The 14149-nt window shown below is 36.6% G+C and overlaps 1 protein-coding gene across 1 annotated transcript in view; it reads right to left on the reverse strand.

Annotated features, from left to right (window-relative positions):
- Positions 1-319: 319 nt before the first annotated feature.
- LOC763759 (zinc transporter ZIP14) overlaps positions 320-14149 on the reverse strand; it is a 27444-nt gene continuing 13614 nt past the window's right edge. Inside the window, exons 4-10 of the mRNA XM_030992877.1 lie at positions 12453-12622; positions 10241-10366; positions 8248-8430; positions 7459-7515; positions 5832-6180; positions 3955-4142; positions 320-833 (exon numbers count right to left, since the gene is read on the reverse strand). Of these exons, the coding sequence (XP_030848737.1) occupies positions 684-833; positions 3955-4142; positions 5832-6180; positions 7459-7515; positions 8248-8430; positions 10241-10366; positions 12453-12622 (1223 nt within the window). The 3' untranslated portion in view covers positions 320-683. The remainder of the gene's footprint in view (positions 834-3954; positions 4143-5831; positions 6181-7458; positions 7516-8247; positions 8431-10240; positions 10367-12452; positions 12623-14149) is intronic.

Genomic DNA, 14149 nt, shown 5'->3' on the forward strand with positions numbered 1-14149 from the left:
TACTAATTGTTATGTAACGCCTTACAGGTATATCCGATTTCGACGAAAATGGTATCAAAATGTGCGTAAGACTTGAGGGAAAAAAGTCATGAAACGACAACTCAAAATTCCAAGCGGTTGCGGCGCAATCTCCGAAAATGTCGAGGGGGGGGGGGCCTCCCAGGCCCCCCCCCAGTACAGTTAGGGTTAAGATGGACTTAACTATGGCAGGCCGTTCATGCCACTGTTTGCTCTTACTATTATAATCTTTAGATAATATTTTTCTATCAACAATGAATTATCAAAAAATGTAAATTCTGTAGATTTGTGACCATTATTTGTATGTCCCTTGAGAGACCGATGCCAGTAAATGGTGAGAGATGCATGAACGACCTGCCATAGTTAAGTCCCAACTGAAAGTCGATCTTAGTCTTTGTGAACCACCCCCAGGGCTCTCAGCCAATCTGATGCCAGGATTCTAGACAAAACTTGGGAATGGGAGTAAAAAACCAATGGTTTTTACTTGCAGTCTAAATGCTCTCTTATGATTCTTGGATGGAATTTGCTGCCCTCAACAGGGAAGGAGATGAACGTATCAGAACATGAAAGAGGCTGAAAACTAACACTTCAGAGTTACATCTGAATCCAACCTGCATAAAAGTTCCAGGACCAGAAAGTGGCCTAGTCTAGACCATACTTGGAAGTTAGACCTGGATCTGACCTGCATACAAGGCCAGGATCAACATTAGACCGAACCCGGAAAGGAGTCCAGCATTCTGGATGAGGAAGATCTGGATGCTTCTTTGATCCTCGTGGTGTGGGTCTCCTCCTCCGACATTGTTGATCTCAGGAAGCTGGAACGGAATACAAACAGAGAAGAATATATAGACTTTACACATTTTCAAATTTATATTGTAACAAAATACAATAGGATCTTGTTCCTTTTCATGTTGGGAATGATGATGAAGAAGACAGCAACAATAATGAAGTGCTGATGAGGATAATGATGGTGGTGGATATAATCATATGAGGCTGGTGGTGGTCCCAATGAAGATGATGATGATGATGATGATGATGATGATGATGATGATGATGATGGTAATAATGATGTTGATGATGATGATGATGATGATGATGGTAATGATGATGATGATGATGATGGTAATGATGATGATGATGGTAATAATAATGATGATGATGATGATGATGATGATGATGATGGTAGTAATGATGATGATGATGATGATGATGATGGTGATGATGGTAATGATGATGATGATGGTGATGTTGATGATGGTGATGATGATGATGGTAATGATGATGATGATGATGATGATGATGATGATGATGATAGTAAGGCTGGTGGTGGTCCTGATGAAGATGATGGTGATGGTGGTAGAGGTAATTGTGATGATGATGTTAAGGATCGCAGTAAGTGTAAAGATAATGATGGCAGTGGTGGTAGTCATGAAAATCATTATGATGGTGATGAAGGTGGTGGCACTGGTGATGAATATGAAGATGATAATGATGATAATGACAACATTCCTCCTGCTACGACAAAGATCCACTTGCTGGCATGGAAGTTCTCTCCCTGATAGTGGTGATGATAGTAAAGCTGGTAATGATGATAGTGATGATGGTACTGGTGGTAGTGGTACTGGGGGTTGTTTCACAAAGATCCTAAATCGAACTTATCTCTAAGTTAGACTTAACAATTATGGAAAGCCATTAGCATCATTAAAAATATTTTGTAAAAGTTATTTTAAGAGGCATCAAATGTTGATTCAATTCATTCATATTCTCGATTATCATAGGTGATTTCATGTTCTTGATGTGGAAATCATGAAAAGTCTAAAATACTTGAATTTTTGCTTTTGAATATATTTTATTTTAAGGCTACAAATGGCTATCCATAATATTTAAGTCCAACTTAGAGTTAAGTTTGACTTAGAACCTTTGTGAAACACCCCCCAGGTGATGATTGTGGTGATGATGCATGCTTGTGCTGGTAATGGTGATGATGATATCACTTGTGTGGAGCCAGAAGGGCAGAGCTGCCAACCTTGGGCGACCAAAAAAAGGAATCATGATGGCAAAAAAAAGGAATTTCAAGCAATAAAAAGGAATCCATAAAAACGAAACTTACAACCACGCGCGACACACTTCCAATGCAGAAATGTTCATTTATCATGCTGTTTTTTCCATACAAGCAGGTAGTTTTTTTGTGGTTATTTTGGTATTATCGGCATTTCATTCTTTTTGAGAAATATTTTTCTCTTCAAGTAGGTTTTAAAATTAGTTCTGTATTCAATTTGTGATAAAATCACCATTTTAGGGCAGTTGTTTGACGTGCGGTATGTACAAAAAAATAAATAAAAAATAAAAAATAAAAAAAAAGATTTAAAAAAAAATAAATAAAAAATTATAAAAATTATTTAAAAAACGTATTTTATGAAGAAAAAACGTAATACCGTAATTTGAAGGAAAAAACAGAGTAATTCCGGCAAAAACGGAATGGTTGGCAGCTCTGGAAAGGCTATAACGCATCAACTTTGGCACAGAGTTAACGCCCTTATGGCTCTAAAGAGACAATATGAAGGTTGAAGAGGTAATGATGAAAGTGTTGATGATGATGATGATGAGAACGATGATATAGGTGGTAACAGAGGTGAAGATACTCATGATGGATGTAATGAAGATAATGATCAACTTGAAGGTAGTTGTCATAAAGATGATGATGATGATGATGAGAATTAAGTTTATCATAATCTATCATTATCAAAAATTATTACCTATACGTGGTAATTTTACCATGCAATTAAAACGACTTGTCTTCGACTTGGTCAATGTGATTTCAGTAAGGGCAATATTTCCTGGAGGGTGTTTTACAAAGACTAAGATTGACTTTAAGTTGGATTTAACTATGGCAGGCCGTTCATGACACTGTTTGCTCTCATCATTTTACTGGCAATGGTCTCTCAAGGGACGTACAGATCATGGTCACACGTCTACAGAATTGAGCTCTTTAGATTTCTTTAAAAATCTGAAGATCATAATTAAGAGACAAATGGTGAGAGCAACCAATGGCATGAATGGCCTGTCATATTTAAGTCCAACTTAAAACCCTATTTAGCCCGGGGGGGGGGCTTGAGAAGCCCCCCCTCGACATTTTTCGCGAGAATTTTTTAACGCAAGAAAATCTTGCACTGAAATTTTGTGACTTTTTTCTTTCGAGTCTTGCGCAACTTTTGAAAGAAATTTTTCGAAAATCGGACCTACCATTACAAAGTCACGTGTCCTTTTGTCTTCGCATGTCAGCCCGAAAATCGCTCATTTTTGTGATTTGTGTACAAAACATATGGAAATCTCATTTTTCAAATAAAGAGGTAAAACATTGGTTATTTGGTCTTGTTTAGATTTTAGGTGTTTATTTTTGGGTCAAAATAGTTGAATTATAGTTGGAAATGAAATAAAACAACAAAAACAATAAAATACATAAGTTAAAAAAACAAAGAAATACATAAGAAATTATCAAAACAATAGATAACATAAGGAATAACCCTGGTTTTTCAAATTTTTGTGTTGTATTATTATTCCAAATGGTCTAACAAATATATGTAGTGAGAAAGAATGCTTAAATATGAATAATGTCTGATTTATGGGCAAAAATGTGAATTTAATGACCTTATTTGCATAAATTACCATAAATATGCAAATGAGTGAATTTTTCAAAAAAATTGAAATTACCATAGTATTCTATACACTTCACTTGACATGTATGCAAATTTTCGCGGCGATCGGGCATTTCACGGCCGAGATCACAGGGGGGGGGCCTGAGAAGCCCCCCCTGGGCTATGCAGTTTCAAAATAGCCCGGGCTAAATAGGGTTAAGTTGATCTTAGCCTTTGTGAAACACTCCCCTGGTATCTCCCTCAAGTCAATATTCCAGGGAATAGTTGTTTGGGGACTCACCATATCTACCAGGGAGATATAGAGAAACATGCCTCCCGCCAGAGCAAAGATCCACTCGCTGGCATGGAAGTTCTCTCCCAGGATGATCCCAAAGATAAGGCCCACATAGCAGGTACAGGCGGACAGGAAATTTGCTAATACGGCTTGCTTGACGGTCATCCCAGAATTTAAAAGGATGGCAAAGTCACCTGTTAAAGGACCATTGAATGAAATTCATCATTACTCTTTCTTGACAAAATAGAGAATACAACGTTCGTGTGTAATAGTAATTGTTTCAGAACCCCGCCCCCTTCCAAAAAAAAAGAAGCATTTCCAGGAGTAAGGACCACTTATACAGGCAGCAGCATTATCATTTATTGATGGCGATGTGTAGTACTAACTTGATCAGCTTTTTTTCTTCAGTTTTTTTTTGTTGATCACTACAATTTTCTTATGAAATGTCTTGCAAAAAGATTCAAGATTCAAGGTAATTTATTGTCATGTTAAAAATACATAAATATTTGTTTTCAGACATTTGAAGGTGCATACATGTATATGAATATAGAAATACATACAAAATAATTACATTTTAACATAACAATGAACAATCATCAAAAATTAGATAACAGTGGCAATGTCTATGATATAGATATTTTTATTTAAATACATATGGGTAATGAGTGATTCTTGAATTCAGGTTCATGAAGTATTCTTGTTTGCATTTTGAAACTGTTTAACTTGAAATTCTCGATGATTACAGACCAAAACTTGATACCGTGTGTGCTATTTCTTTGCTCTTTGTATGGACATCTGGTCAATTGTTAGGACTACGAAGCAAAAGGTATTGACCCATTATTGACAAGTGAGACACAATTATTGGTACCAAGTGGGTAAAATAATTTGTATCATGGCACGTCACAAAGATGTATTAAATCTGATTATATCGTCCAGGGGTAATAGTGAGCACTAAAAAAAAAAAAGGTTTTTTGTTTCCCTCTAAACCACGCCCCCTTTGAGTAAAAAAAAAAAAAGAAGAGGATTCGCGGGGGAAAAAATGGCATCTAGCAACATTCCCCCCTTTCGAGTAAGAATATTGGGACAAAATTGGGAAATAACAGGGCAAAATAGGGAAGAATAGAAAAAATAAGAGGGAAATCGGGAAAATCAGGATAAAATAGGGAAGAAAAAAAAAAATGGTAAAAAAAAAAAGAAAAAAAAAAAAAAAAAAAAGTGATTTTTTTTTTTTTTTTTTTTTAAATCGGGAAGAAGAAAAAAAATCAGGAAAAAATCGGGAAAAATAAAAAAAAATTGGGAAACCGATTTAAATCAGGTTTTTATCAGGTCTGATCATCAAACCTGTCTATAAAGGCCACCCAAGAAAATTGTGAAAAGTGGCCACTGTAGACAGGTTACCTTTCTAGACAGGTTCTACAACACATAGTTTTCTCTCCAGGAAGACAAAATGCATGACCACTATGGAGAGGTGGCCTTCATAAAGAGGTTACCACAATAAACACAGGTTTGACTGTATTACAAAAATGATCTAGTGTCTTGGGGGGCGTTTCAAAAAGATCCCAAGTTGAATTTAACTCTAAGTTGGACTTAAATATTATGGAGAGCCATTTGTAGCCTTAAAATAAAATATATTCAAAAGGAAAAAATGGGAAGTATTTTAGGCTTTTCATAAATTCCCCATCAAGAACTTGAAATCTCCTTGATAATAGAAAATATGAGTGATTTGAATCAACATTTTATGCCTTTTAAAATAACTTTTACAATATATTTTCATACAATGTGTAGATGCTAATGTCTTTCCATAATTTTTAAGTTCAACTTAGGATCTTTGTGAAACACCCCCCTGGTCTGTATTCAACTAGACATTGCCCTTGCTCACTTACCAAGCTCATGAGGGAATTCTTCACAGATGACGGCCACGGATGTGCTGATCCCCTGGTAGACAGAGTTTGTGAACGACGCCCCGATCGCCAGACCGTCGATAAAATTATGAAGTCCGTCCCCGAAGATAATCATGTAGGCTACTGTGGCGATCATGTTGTTACCGTCGTATATCTGCGCATGGGAGTGACCATGGTGGTCACCGTTGCCATGGGCATGGTCCCCGTTGCCGTGGGCGTGGCCATTGTGTTTGTTGTGGTTACCGTTGCCATTGTGATTTGTGAGGATGGAATCTGGTTTAGGTTCATCGTTCTCTGTGTTTTTTATACAGATCGCACTAAGGGATGATATCTGAGTGATCAAAGAGATGAAGTGGTATTGTGTTTGAATTTGCATTTATAATAATAATAATAATAATTAATTTATATAGCACAGCTTTTTTTAAATAAATTTATATAACACAGCTTGATATTCAGCTGCGCTGGTTAAGAGCTCATTTTTACTAAATTCTACAAAAAAAGATCTCTCAATTGAACAAATAAGTTTTTTAATTGGATTTGAAAACATTGAGAAATGGAGTGCTTCGTATTTCTATTGGCAAGCTATTCCATAGTTTTGGGGCAGCAATAGCAAAAGCACGGTCCCCGAGAGTTACTTTAGTTTTGCCATGGGGAATCTGAAACAATAATTTATCTGTGGAACTGCGCAGGCTACGACTGTGTGACTGGACACAGAAAACTTCATTCACATGGTACATGAATATTTTTCTTATAATTATTACAAATATGGAAAACTCAGTTGAAAGATACATGAAAACAATATAAATAATTGTACAAGTATGTATTCATACATAACTTCAAACTAGATTAAATGTTTAGAAAAGGACAAATGAAAATTCGTATCAAATCCTCTCAATCCCTGATTGTTGCTATAATAATTTTGAATGGTTGAATGATGAAAAAGCCATTACAGATATGTACCACAATGGAGTTAATACATAGAGTGGTGAAGTTTGACGTCATCACAAATCTATTTTAAAAATTTCTCAATTTGTTCTTCATTTTCCAAAAGAGCTTCAAAAATAATGTTCAAATGTCGAAAACAAATTGAATATGTTAAGTATTGGCTGAGATATGACCATCTGAATAAATATACTCCCCATAGGAACTCAGTGTTATTTGCTCTGGCTCCTAACGATTAGGAGCCAGAGCAAATAACACTGAGTTCCCATAGGCAATCTTTTTTTCTCGACATTTGGACATTATTTTTTATGCTATTTCGGAAAATGAAGACAAAATTGAGAAATTCTAAAAATAAATTTCATGATGTCACGGCTTCGGTACTCTATTAACACAAAGTCCTTTCTAGCTCCTACATGTAACAGCCACACATTATCTCTATAATCTCCTTTTGCTTGGTTAATTTTCTTGCTGTTGGAAGAGTTTATTCTGTTTTTTTTTAAAATGCAACCATGACACCAAGCCACACCTTGTACATGTATGTAAGCATTTCAAAAGCTTTGCCTCCCTTCAACTAGAATAGTTCATCCATCCTCATATTTTACTTTACATTTACCATTGATAAACTGTACATGTACATTGTATAATATTTCAGTTACCATCATATTACCTGACTATCATCTCCTGAGGGTGTAGAATAAAGTAAACCTCTTCCTTCCTCCAAAGCCTGCAAATGAGATAAAGTTTGACTCTTTGAGAATTGGAGGTTTGGGGTTGTGGAGGTACAATTGAAAGAACATACAATTTAAATGACAAAATCATCTTTGTTTGATCAAAATTGGTTCAGAGACAGCTGAAATATCCATAAATATAACAATTTCTAATATTTGTGTACCACCACAAATATTTGATAATTTGAAAAAAAACGTTGAAAAAACGAAATAGTGTAGTAGGCCTAATACATACACAAGATTGTTAGCAATTTCAGAAACCGGGACAATCTGGGATCGAGTTATGAAAAGTAAGAGATAAACTTGAGTTCTGGTAAAAAATGAAAATAAATTCTCACAGAATCAAACAAAACTTACACTGAATGTTCAAGATTACAAATAAATGTCATGTGCCAAACAATTGTGGTAGAAAATGTATAATGGCTGAGTAATGAGCATAGAAAGATTAGGAAATCAAGGTGTCGAGACCGGACACCATTTGTGTAGTCCCTTATACATCTTCCTGTGTACAGTGCTAGTTACTTTACCAAATTTATTATGATTTTGATGACTCAAGAACCTTGCAGTACACACCAATACTTACATGCTACATGATTAACTTTTTCTGATCCATTCCACACCTTTTCTTTCACAATGCAATCGCATGACCAGTACTCAACTTTATCTTTAACGGGACGGTTCCGAAAAGGGATCTAAAATCTAGATAACAACACCACTCCTAGTCCTACCTCTTGACTTGCTGTTTTTGCCCTCGCTGCTTCACCACGTTCTCTTGCGTCCGTCATCGCCATGGCTTCCGTGGGCGAGGTGAATTTATAACCGATTCGGTCTGGATTAGAGTCTAGGTTGTGCATGGCGGTCACCTGGACGCTTGATTGCTGAGAAACATCAGACTTGCTTCTAGCTCTATCCTATCAGATAATACAAAAGTTAAACATTTTCAAATTCAACAGAGAGTCATTCAGAAAAAAAGTACATTTGCAAAATTTGTTTTACAGTGTAAAAGCAATTTCACACAAGCATTATAATTTGCTCTCTACTGTAAGATAAAACAAGAGTTAACCATTTTCAAATTCAACAGAGAGTCATTCAGATAAACAGTACATTTACAAAAATTGTTTTACACACAAGCAATATAATTTGCTCTCTCATGTAAGATAATACAAGAGATAACCATTTTCAAATTTAACAGAGAGTCATAAAGATAAAAATGCTTTTCCAAAAAAGAATTACCCACAAGCATGATTATTTGCTTTGTTCGATCCCCCCCCCCCTCCCATCTCTGATTTGATTTGCTTTATTGATTTATTGACGGTAAAAGCCCAGTTCAGCTGTTTTACAATGGGGCTGTGCATATACAATAAAAACACAAAGTAAACATAAGAAAACATATATCATATAAAGAATAACAAAATAGTAAAATTACTGATGAAACACCGAGTAGAGTCTGTGAATATTGATGTGCATCCCCTCTTTCTTTTCTCTTCTTTTTTCTGTTTTTTCCCCCTTTTACCAATATTTTGTTCCTCCATATTTGTATTATTATGTACCCTTTGAGGGTAGTCATACTATCAAGCTTTGCTTATTTTGTCAACCCTCCTGTTTGATGTTCTCGATTAGTTACACCCAGCCTTACTTTATTCTACATATATTCTTTTGTCATGTGTGAATTTGCAATATTTGTTTGTTATATATTTGTAAAAATGCAAAAGAAAAAGAAAATCAAACATAAATAAATAAATCAAATCAAATCAAATCAATTATATGAGTTCGTATGCATGTACATGTACGTAAATATAAAGATTGTTATAAGTTCTACCCCCTCCCCTACATTTGTACATGTATCTCTACTTTTCTCTCCGTCTATCCCTCCCAGCCTATCACTATCATCCTTATGCAAGATATATTTGTAATTCACATTAATCACTCTGCAATAATAATTGCAGGGCCCTCAGGATGAACAGCATCAAGTATTTCTTCATCAGCTCAAGATTGCCAAATAGCCCGCTATTTCTGATTTGGAAAATAAGCCTGAAGTTACAAATTGCGGCTTCATCAGCTCGAGACTCGACCTCGAGAAATTATCTCGAGATATTTTGCTCAGCGTCTGCGCATAGTGCAAGTCTTCGGGCTGGTGAGGACGCACCGGACAAATAGCGGGATATTTTGCAAACTAGCCCAAGATATCTTGGGATGATTATCTCGACCAAATATCCCGCTAATTGCAACTGCAGGCTGACGAAGATGCAAATTAGCTGGATAATTTGTGATCGGAAAGTTAAAATAGCGGGTTATTTGGCAATCTTGAGCTGATGAAAACAGGCCTAATGATGCTGATGAGCTAGCTTCATTTTATTTTCATTTCATTTTTATTTTTTATTTTCCAACAATACAATTCATAATAAGGAATACAATGTAAAATGTATACAAAACATAGTTACATTTGTAATAAACAAATCTTAATAGTAATTTATACATTTGAGGAAGACAAAAATTGATTTTTTAAATTTAACTGCATTTATATTTTGAGGAAATGGAGAGGTCCACTGAAAGTGTGAAAAGAGTATGGAAAACGATCAAAGAATAATAGCGGCCAACAGAGACAACATTCATTAAAACACGTAATGACTGTAAACAAGAAGACGTAACAAATTACTTGACGAAGAAAGAACAGAACAAAGAAGAAGAAAAAAAAAGGAAAACAAATAAAAAAATTCTCACCCTTCGTCTGCTGGCGATGATTTTGAGGATGCGCTCTGTGTTGAAGAAGAGATAGATGCCTCCCAGGACGACCATGTTCTTCCAAATGAAATCATGACCTGCCTCGTCTAAGAAGATTCCCTGGGACTATAGGGAGAAAATAGAGGGTGAGAGACGGAGATTGGATTAGGGGTAGATCACAGAGAAAGAGGGAGAAGGGGGCAGACGACGGGAGCAGAAAGAAAGAGAGTTGGTGTGGGGGAGAGATTGGGGGGGGGGGGGGGTGGGAAAAGGTGGAGGAGAAAGAGGGAGAGACAACAAGATCAAGAGAAAAAGAGAGAGGGAGAGAGAGAGGGGGAGGAGAGAGAAATAGGGAGAGAGAGAGAGAGAGAGGGAGAGAGAAAGAGAGAGAGAGAAAAAAAGAGAGAGAGAGAGAGAGAGAGAGAGAGAGGGGGGGGGGGGAGAAGTGGGAGGCAGACATAATGAGAAAGAAGGGGGGAATGAGGGGGAGAAAATAGAGGAGAAAGAGGGATAGCAAGAACAAGAGAGAGAGGGAGAGAGGGAGGGAGGGAGAGAGAGAGAGAGGGAGGGAGGGAAGGAGGGAGAGAGAGAGAGAAATGGGAGGCAGACAGTGAGAAAGAAGGGGGAGAGAGTGGGGGAGGTAGAGAGAGAGAGAGAGAGAGAGAGAGAGAGGTGGGAGTCAGACAGTGAGAAAGAGGGAAGGCAAGAACAAGAGAGAAAATGTGTGAGAGAGAGGGAGACAGAGAGAGGAAGACAGAGAGAGAGAGAGAGAGAAGTGTGAGACAGAGTGAGAAAAGAGGTAGATACAGAGACAACCAACATAAGAGAAAAGAAATTGCAATATACATGTAAGTCACAACTAGTTATATTTTTGTTCAAATTTGCCAATACATAAATGTATGGGGGGAGGGAGAGGGCAAGGTACATCTTTACATACACATGTACACTGTACAAGGAGAAAAATTCCAGCAGGTGAAAATCACAAATAATTAATATTCCACAACAATACTGTACACAAAATGTACTTGAATCATTATTTTTCACTACCGGTACTTCTTCATATCAGCCTCTTATGACCAACAAAAAAAAAAAGCCACATTTTTGAGGTTTTGTTACCTCCAGACTCAGTCATTTCTTCTTGGCATGACTCATTGGTTAAGAACAGCCTGCTTAACCGTCTAGCAACGAAGGTCATGACATTGTGCCAAGTATACAGATAGATCTATTTAAAGGTAGTTTTCCAATATTTGCAATCTATAAATTCACTTGTATCAGCCTCCAGCTGTATTGTTGAATATTCGAATAAAACCTTATCAAATCAAATCAAATCAAATAAAAGAGGTTCGGAGGGAGAAATGCTAACAATTAATTTCATCTAGACGTGTTACTTTCTGTTCCGCACCCTAGCACTTTCACCCTTGGGGCACTACTCAATAAATATTACAGATAGCATGTTATTCCTCTTGAAAAAGACCCCCCTAACGCATAATTGTTTTGTTTAATTACATTTTAGTCATTTTGTGTGTTGGAACTAATGGGAAAGTTGTCTAGCACTACGTCAGAGTGACATTACAGAGTCAGCCAATTTTGTAAATCATATACATGTACGTACACTACATGTATATAGAGATGTGAAGTTTCAAAAATGTTTCTCAAAAACTTTTAGTTTTGTCTGATTTTGTTACCACTCTCAAAGGCCTGCTTCTCTGATTTATTTTGTTTTCTTTTAAAGTGGTTTGCAATTAGTATAGGATTTTACTTTAAAACAGGGGGGCGTATCATGAAACAATTAGTCAGTGGTTTTCACCGACTAATATCATGTTCACCGACAATTTAGTCAGCGCTGACTAAATTTGACCAATCACAGTCCTGGAAAATAGTCGGTGACAAAAGAATTGTTGGTAAACATGATATTAGATGGTGAAAACCACTGACTAATTGTTTCATGAAACGTCCCCCAGGAGTCCGGGATTTCAGGACTGTACTGTACCTCTAATACTTTAAAAAAGGAGTCTGGGATTTCAGGACTGTACCATATTGTGAAATAATGGGTGCTTATACTGTACGATACCTCTTACTTTAAAAAAGAAGTCTGGGATTTCAGGACTGTACCATTTTGTGAAAGAGGCGGTGCTTAATTACCTCTTACTTTAAATAAGTAGTCAGGGATTTCAGGACTGTACCAATTAGTGAAACGGGGGTGCTTAATTACCTCTGGTATAAGACTGAGTAGAGCATTGCCTGTGAGCGTTCCCACAGCGAGGGACACTAGGAACATGATGACCTTTTTATAAATCTTCTTATCCATGAGTGGGATGATCCATACACCGCCAAATGCGCTCATGTTGATAATAGTCACAAACAGAAAGCCGTAGCCCCATACTAGAAAGAGAAACAAATGATTTTACAGTTTATCCAAGTGAAATGTTTGTGCCACTGTCTGATTATTAAGATATTTATGATTGAAAACCGAAATCAAATTTTGCTTATGGTAAAACCGGTCACTTAAAGAGAAGGTTGAGTTCTGGGAAGAGGTGAAAAATAATTTGTGAGCGTTATCATTCTTATTATGCAAGTGTGGAAGAACATCAGTTAAGACATGTTCCCTGAAAAGCATGGCTCTTCAAATGCCTTCATATTCTAAATATGCATGTAACATTGTAAAAATCGGGGGGGGGGGGGGGGGGGGGCGGCTTTTTACGCCACGTGTTCGTGTAGTCCCATATACATCTTTTTGTGCAAGTGTTTGTAACTTTACCAAGACTTGGCCAAATTTCTTATCATTTTGATGATTCCAGAACCTTGCAATACACACAAATTCTTATATGCTAGATGATCAACCTTTTCTGGTCGGTTCCACACCGTTTTTTTCACAATGCAATCGCATGACCAGAACTCAACTTCATCTTTAAAGGTTTTTACTTTTTTTGGCACTTCTTGATCATTTTGAAGCGCAATTGTCTTACGGCTTCAATCTAACACCATATCAACAACACCGATAACATGTAGGGCCGTGCTTCTCAGATTTAACATAGTTTAACGATCCCTTTAAAATAAACATTTGTCAAAACTCAGAAGAAGCTCAAACAAAGAAGATTATAGGCTCGCCTAGAATCTTCTTGTTCACTATTTTTGTTGTTTTACTATATCCAGTTTTCAATGTACCGTTCATTATTAACGAGTAAGAGAAAGTAAGAGAAAGTAAAATAAAGTATAAAGAGAAGAAGGAAGAAAGTAAGAGAGAGTAAGAGAATGATGGAGAGTAAAAGAGAGTAAGAGAGGGAGGGAGAAAGTAAGAGAAATTAAGAGAAGGAAGGAAGGAGAGAGTAAAGAGGAAGTAAGAGAAGGGGAAAAGTAAGCAAAAGTCAGAGGGAGAGAGTAAGCAAAAGTCAGAGGGAGAGAGTAAGAGAAAGTAAGAGAAGTAGGTAAAAGGAATGGAAAGAACAAGAGAAGTAGGGAGAAAGTAAAAGAAAAAAAAGGATGGAGAAACTAAGAGAAAGTAAGAAGAGTGAAAAAGTAGGAGGAAGGAGGAAGTAAGAGAAAGTAACAGAAAGTAAGAGAAGGGAGAAGGTAAGATGAGATTTAAGGAGAAAGCAAGAAAAGGAGGAAGAAAGTAAGACAAAGAGAAGGAGGGAGAAAGTATTAGAGAAGGATGGAGAAAGGAAAAGAAAGTAAGAGGAGGTCAAAGGAATGGAAAGTAAGAGAAAGTAAAACAAAGTAAGAAAAGGAGGGATAAAGTAAAAGAAAGTAAAGGAAAATACATGTACTTAAGAGAAGGAGGCTAAAGAACGGAAAATCAGAGAAAGTAAGAAAAAGGAGAAAGAAAGTAAGAAGAGAAGTGAGACAGGAAGAGAGAGACAAGAATTGAATAGAAGAAAATAGAAATGAAGAGAATCCAAGCAAAAGAAG

Source organism: Strongylocentrotus purpuratus, unplaced genomic scaffold, assembly GCF_000002235.5.
Source record: "Strongylocentrotus purpuratus isolate Spur 01 unplaced genomic scaffold, Spur_5.0 spur5_scaffold_20, whole genome shotgun sequence".
NCBI classification, from domain to species: domain Eukaryota; kingdom Metazoa; phylum Echinodermata; class Echinoidea; order Camarodonta; family Strongylocentrotidae; genus Strongylocentrotus; species Strongylocentrotus purpuratus.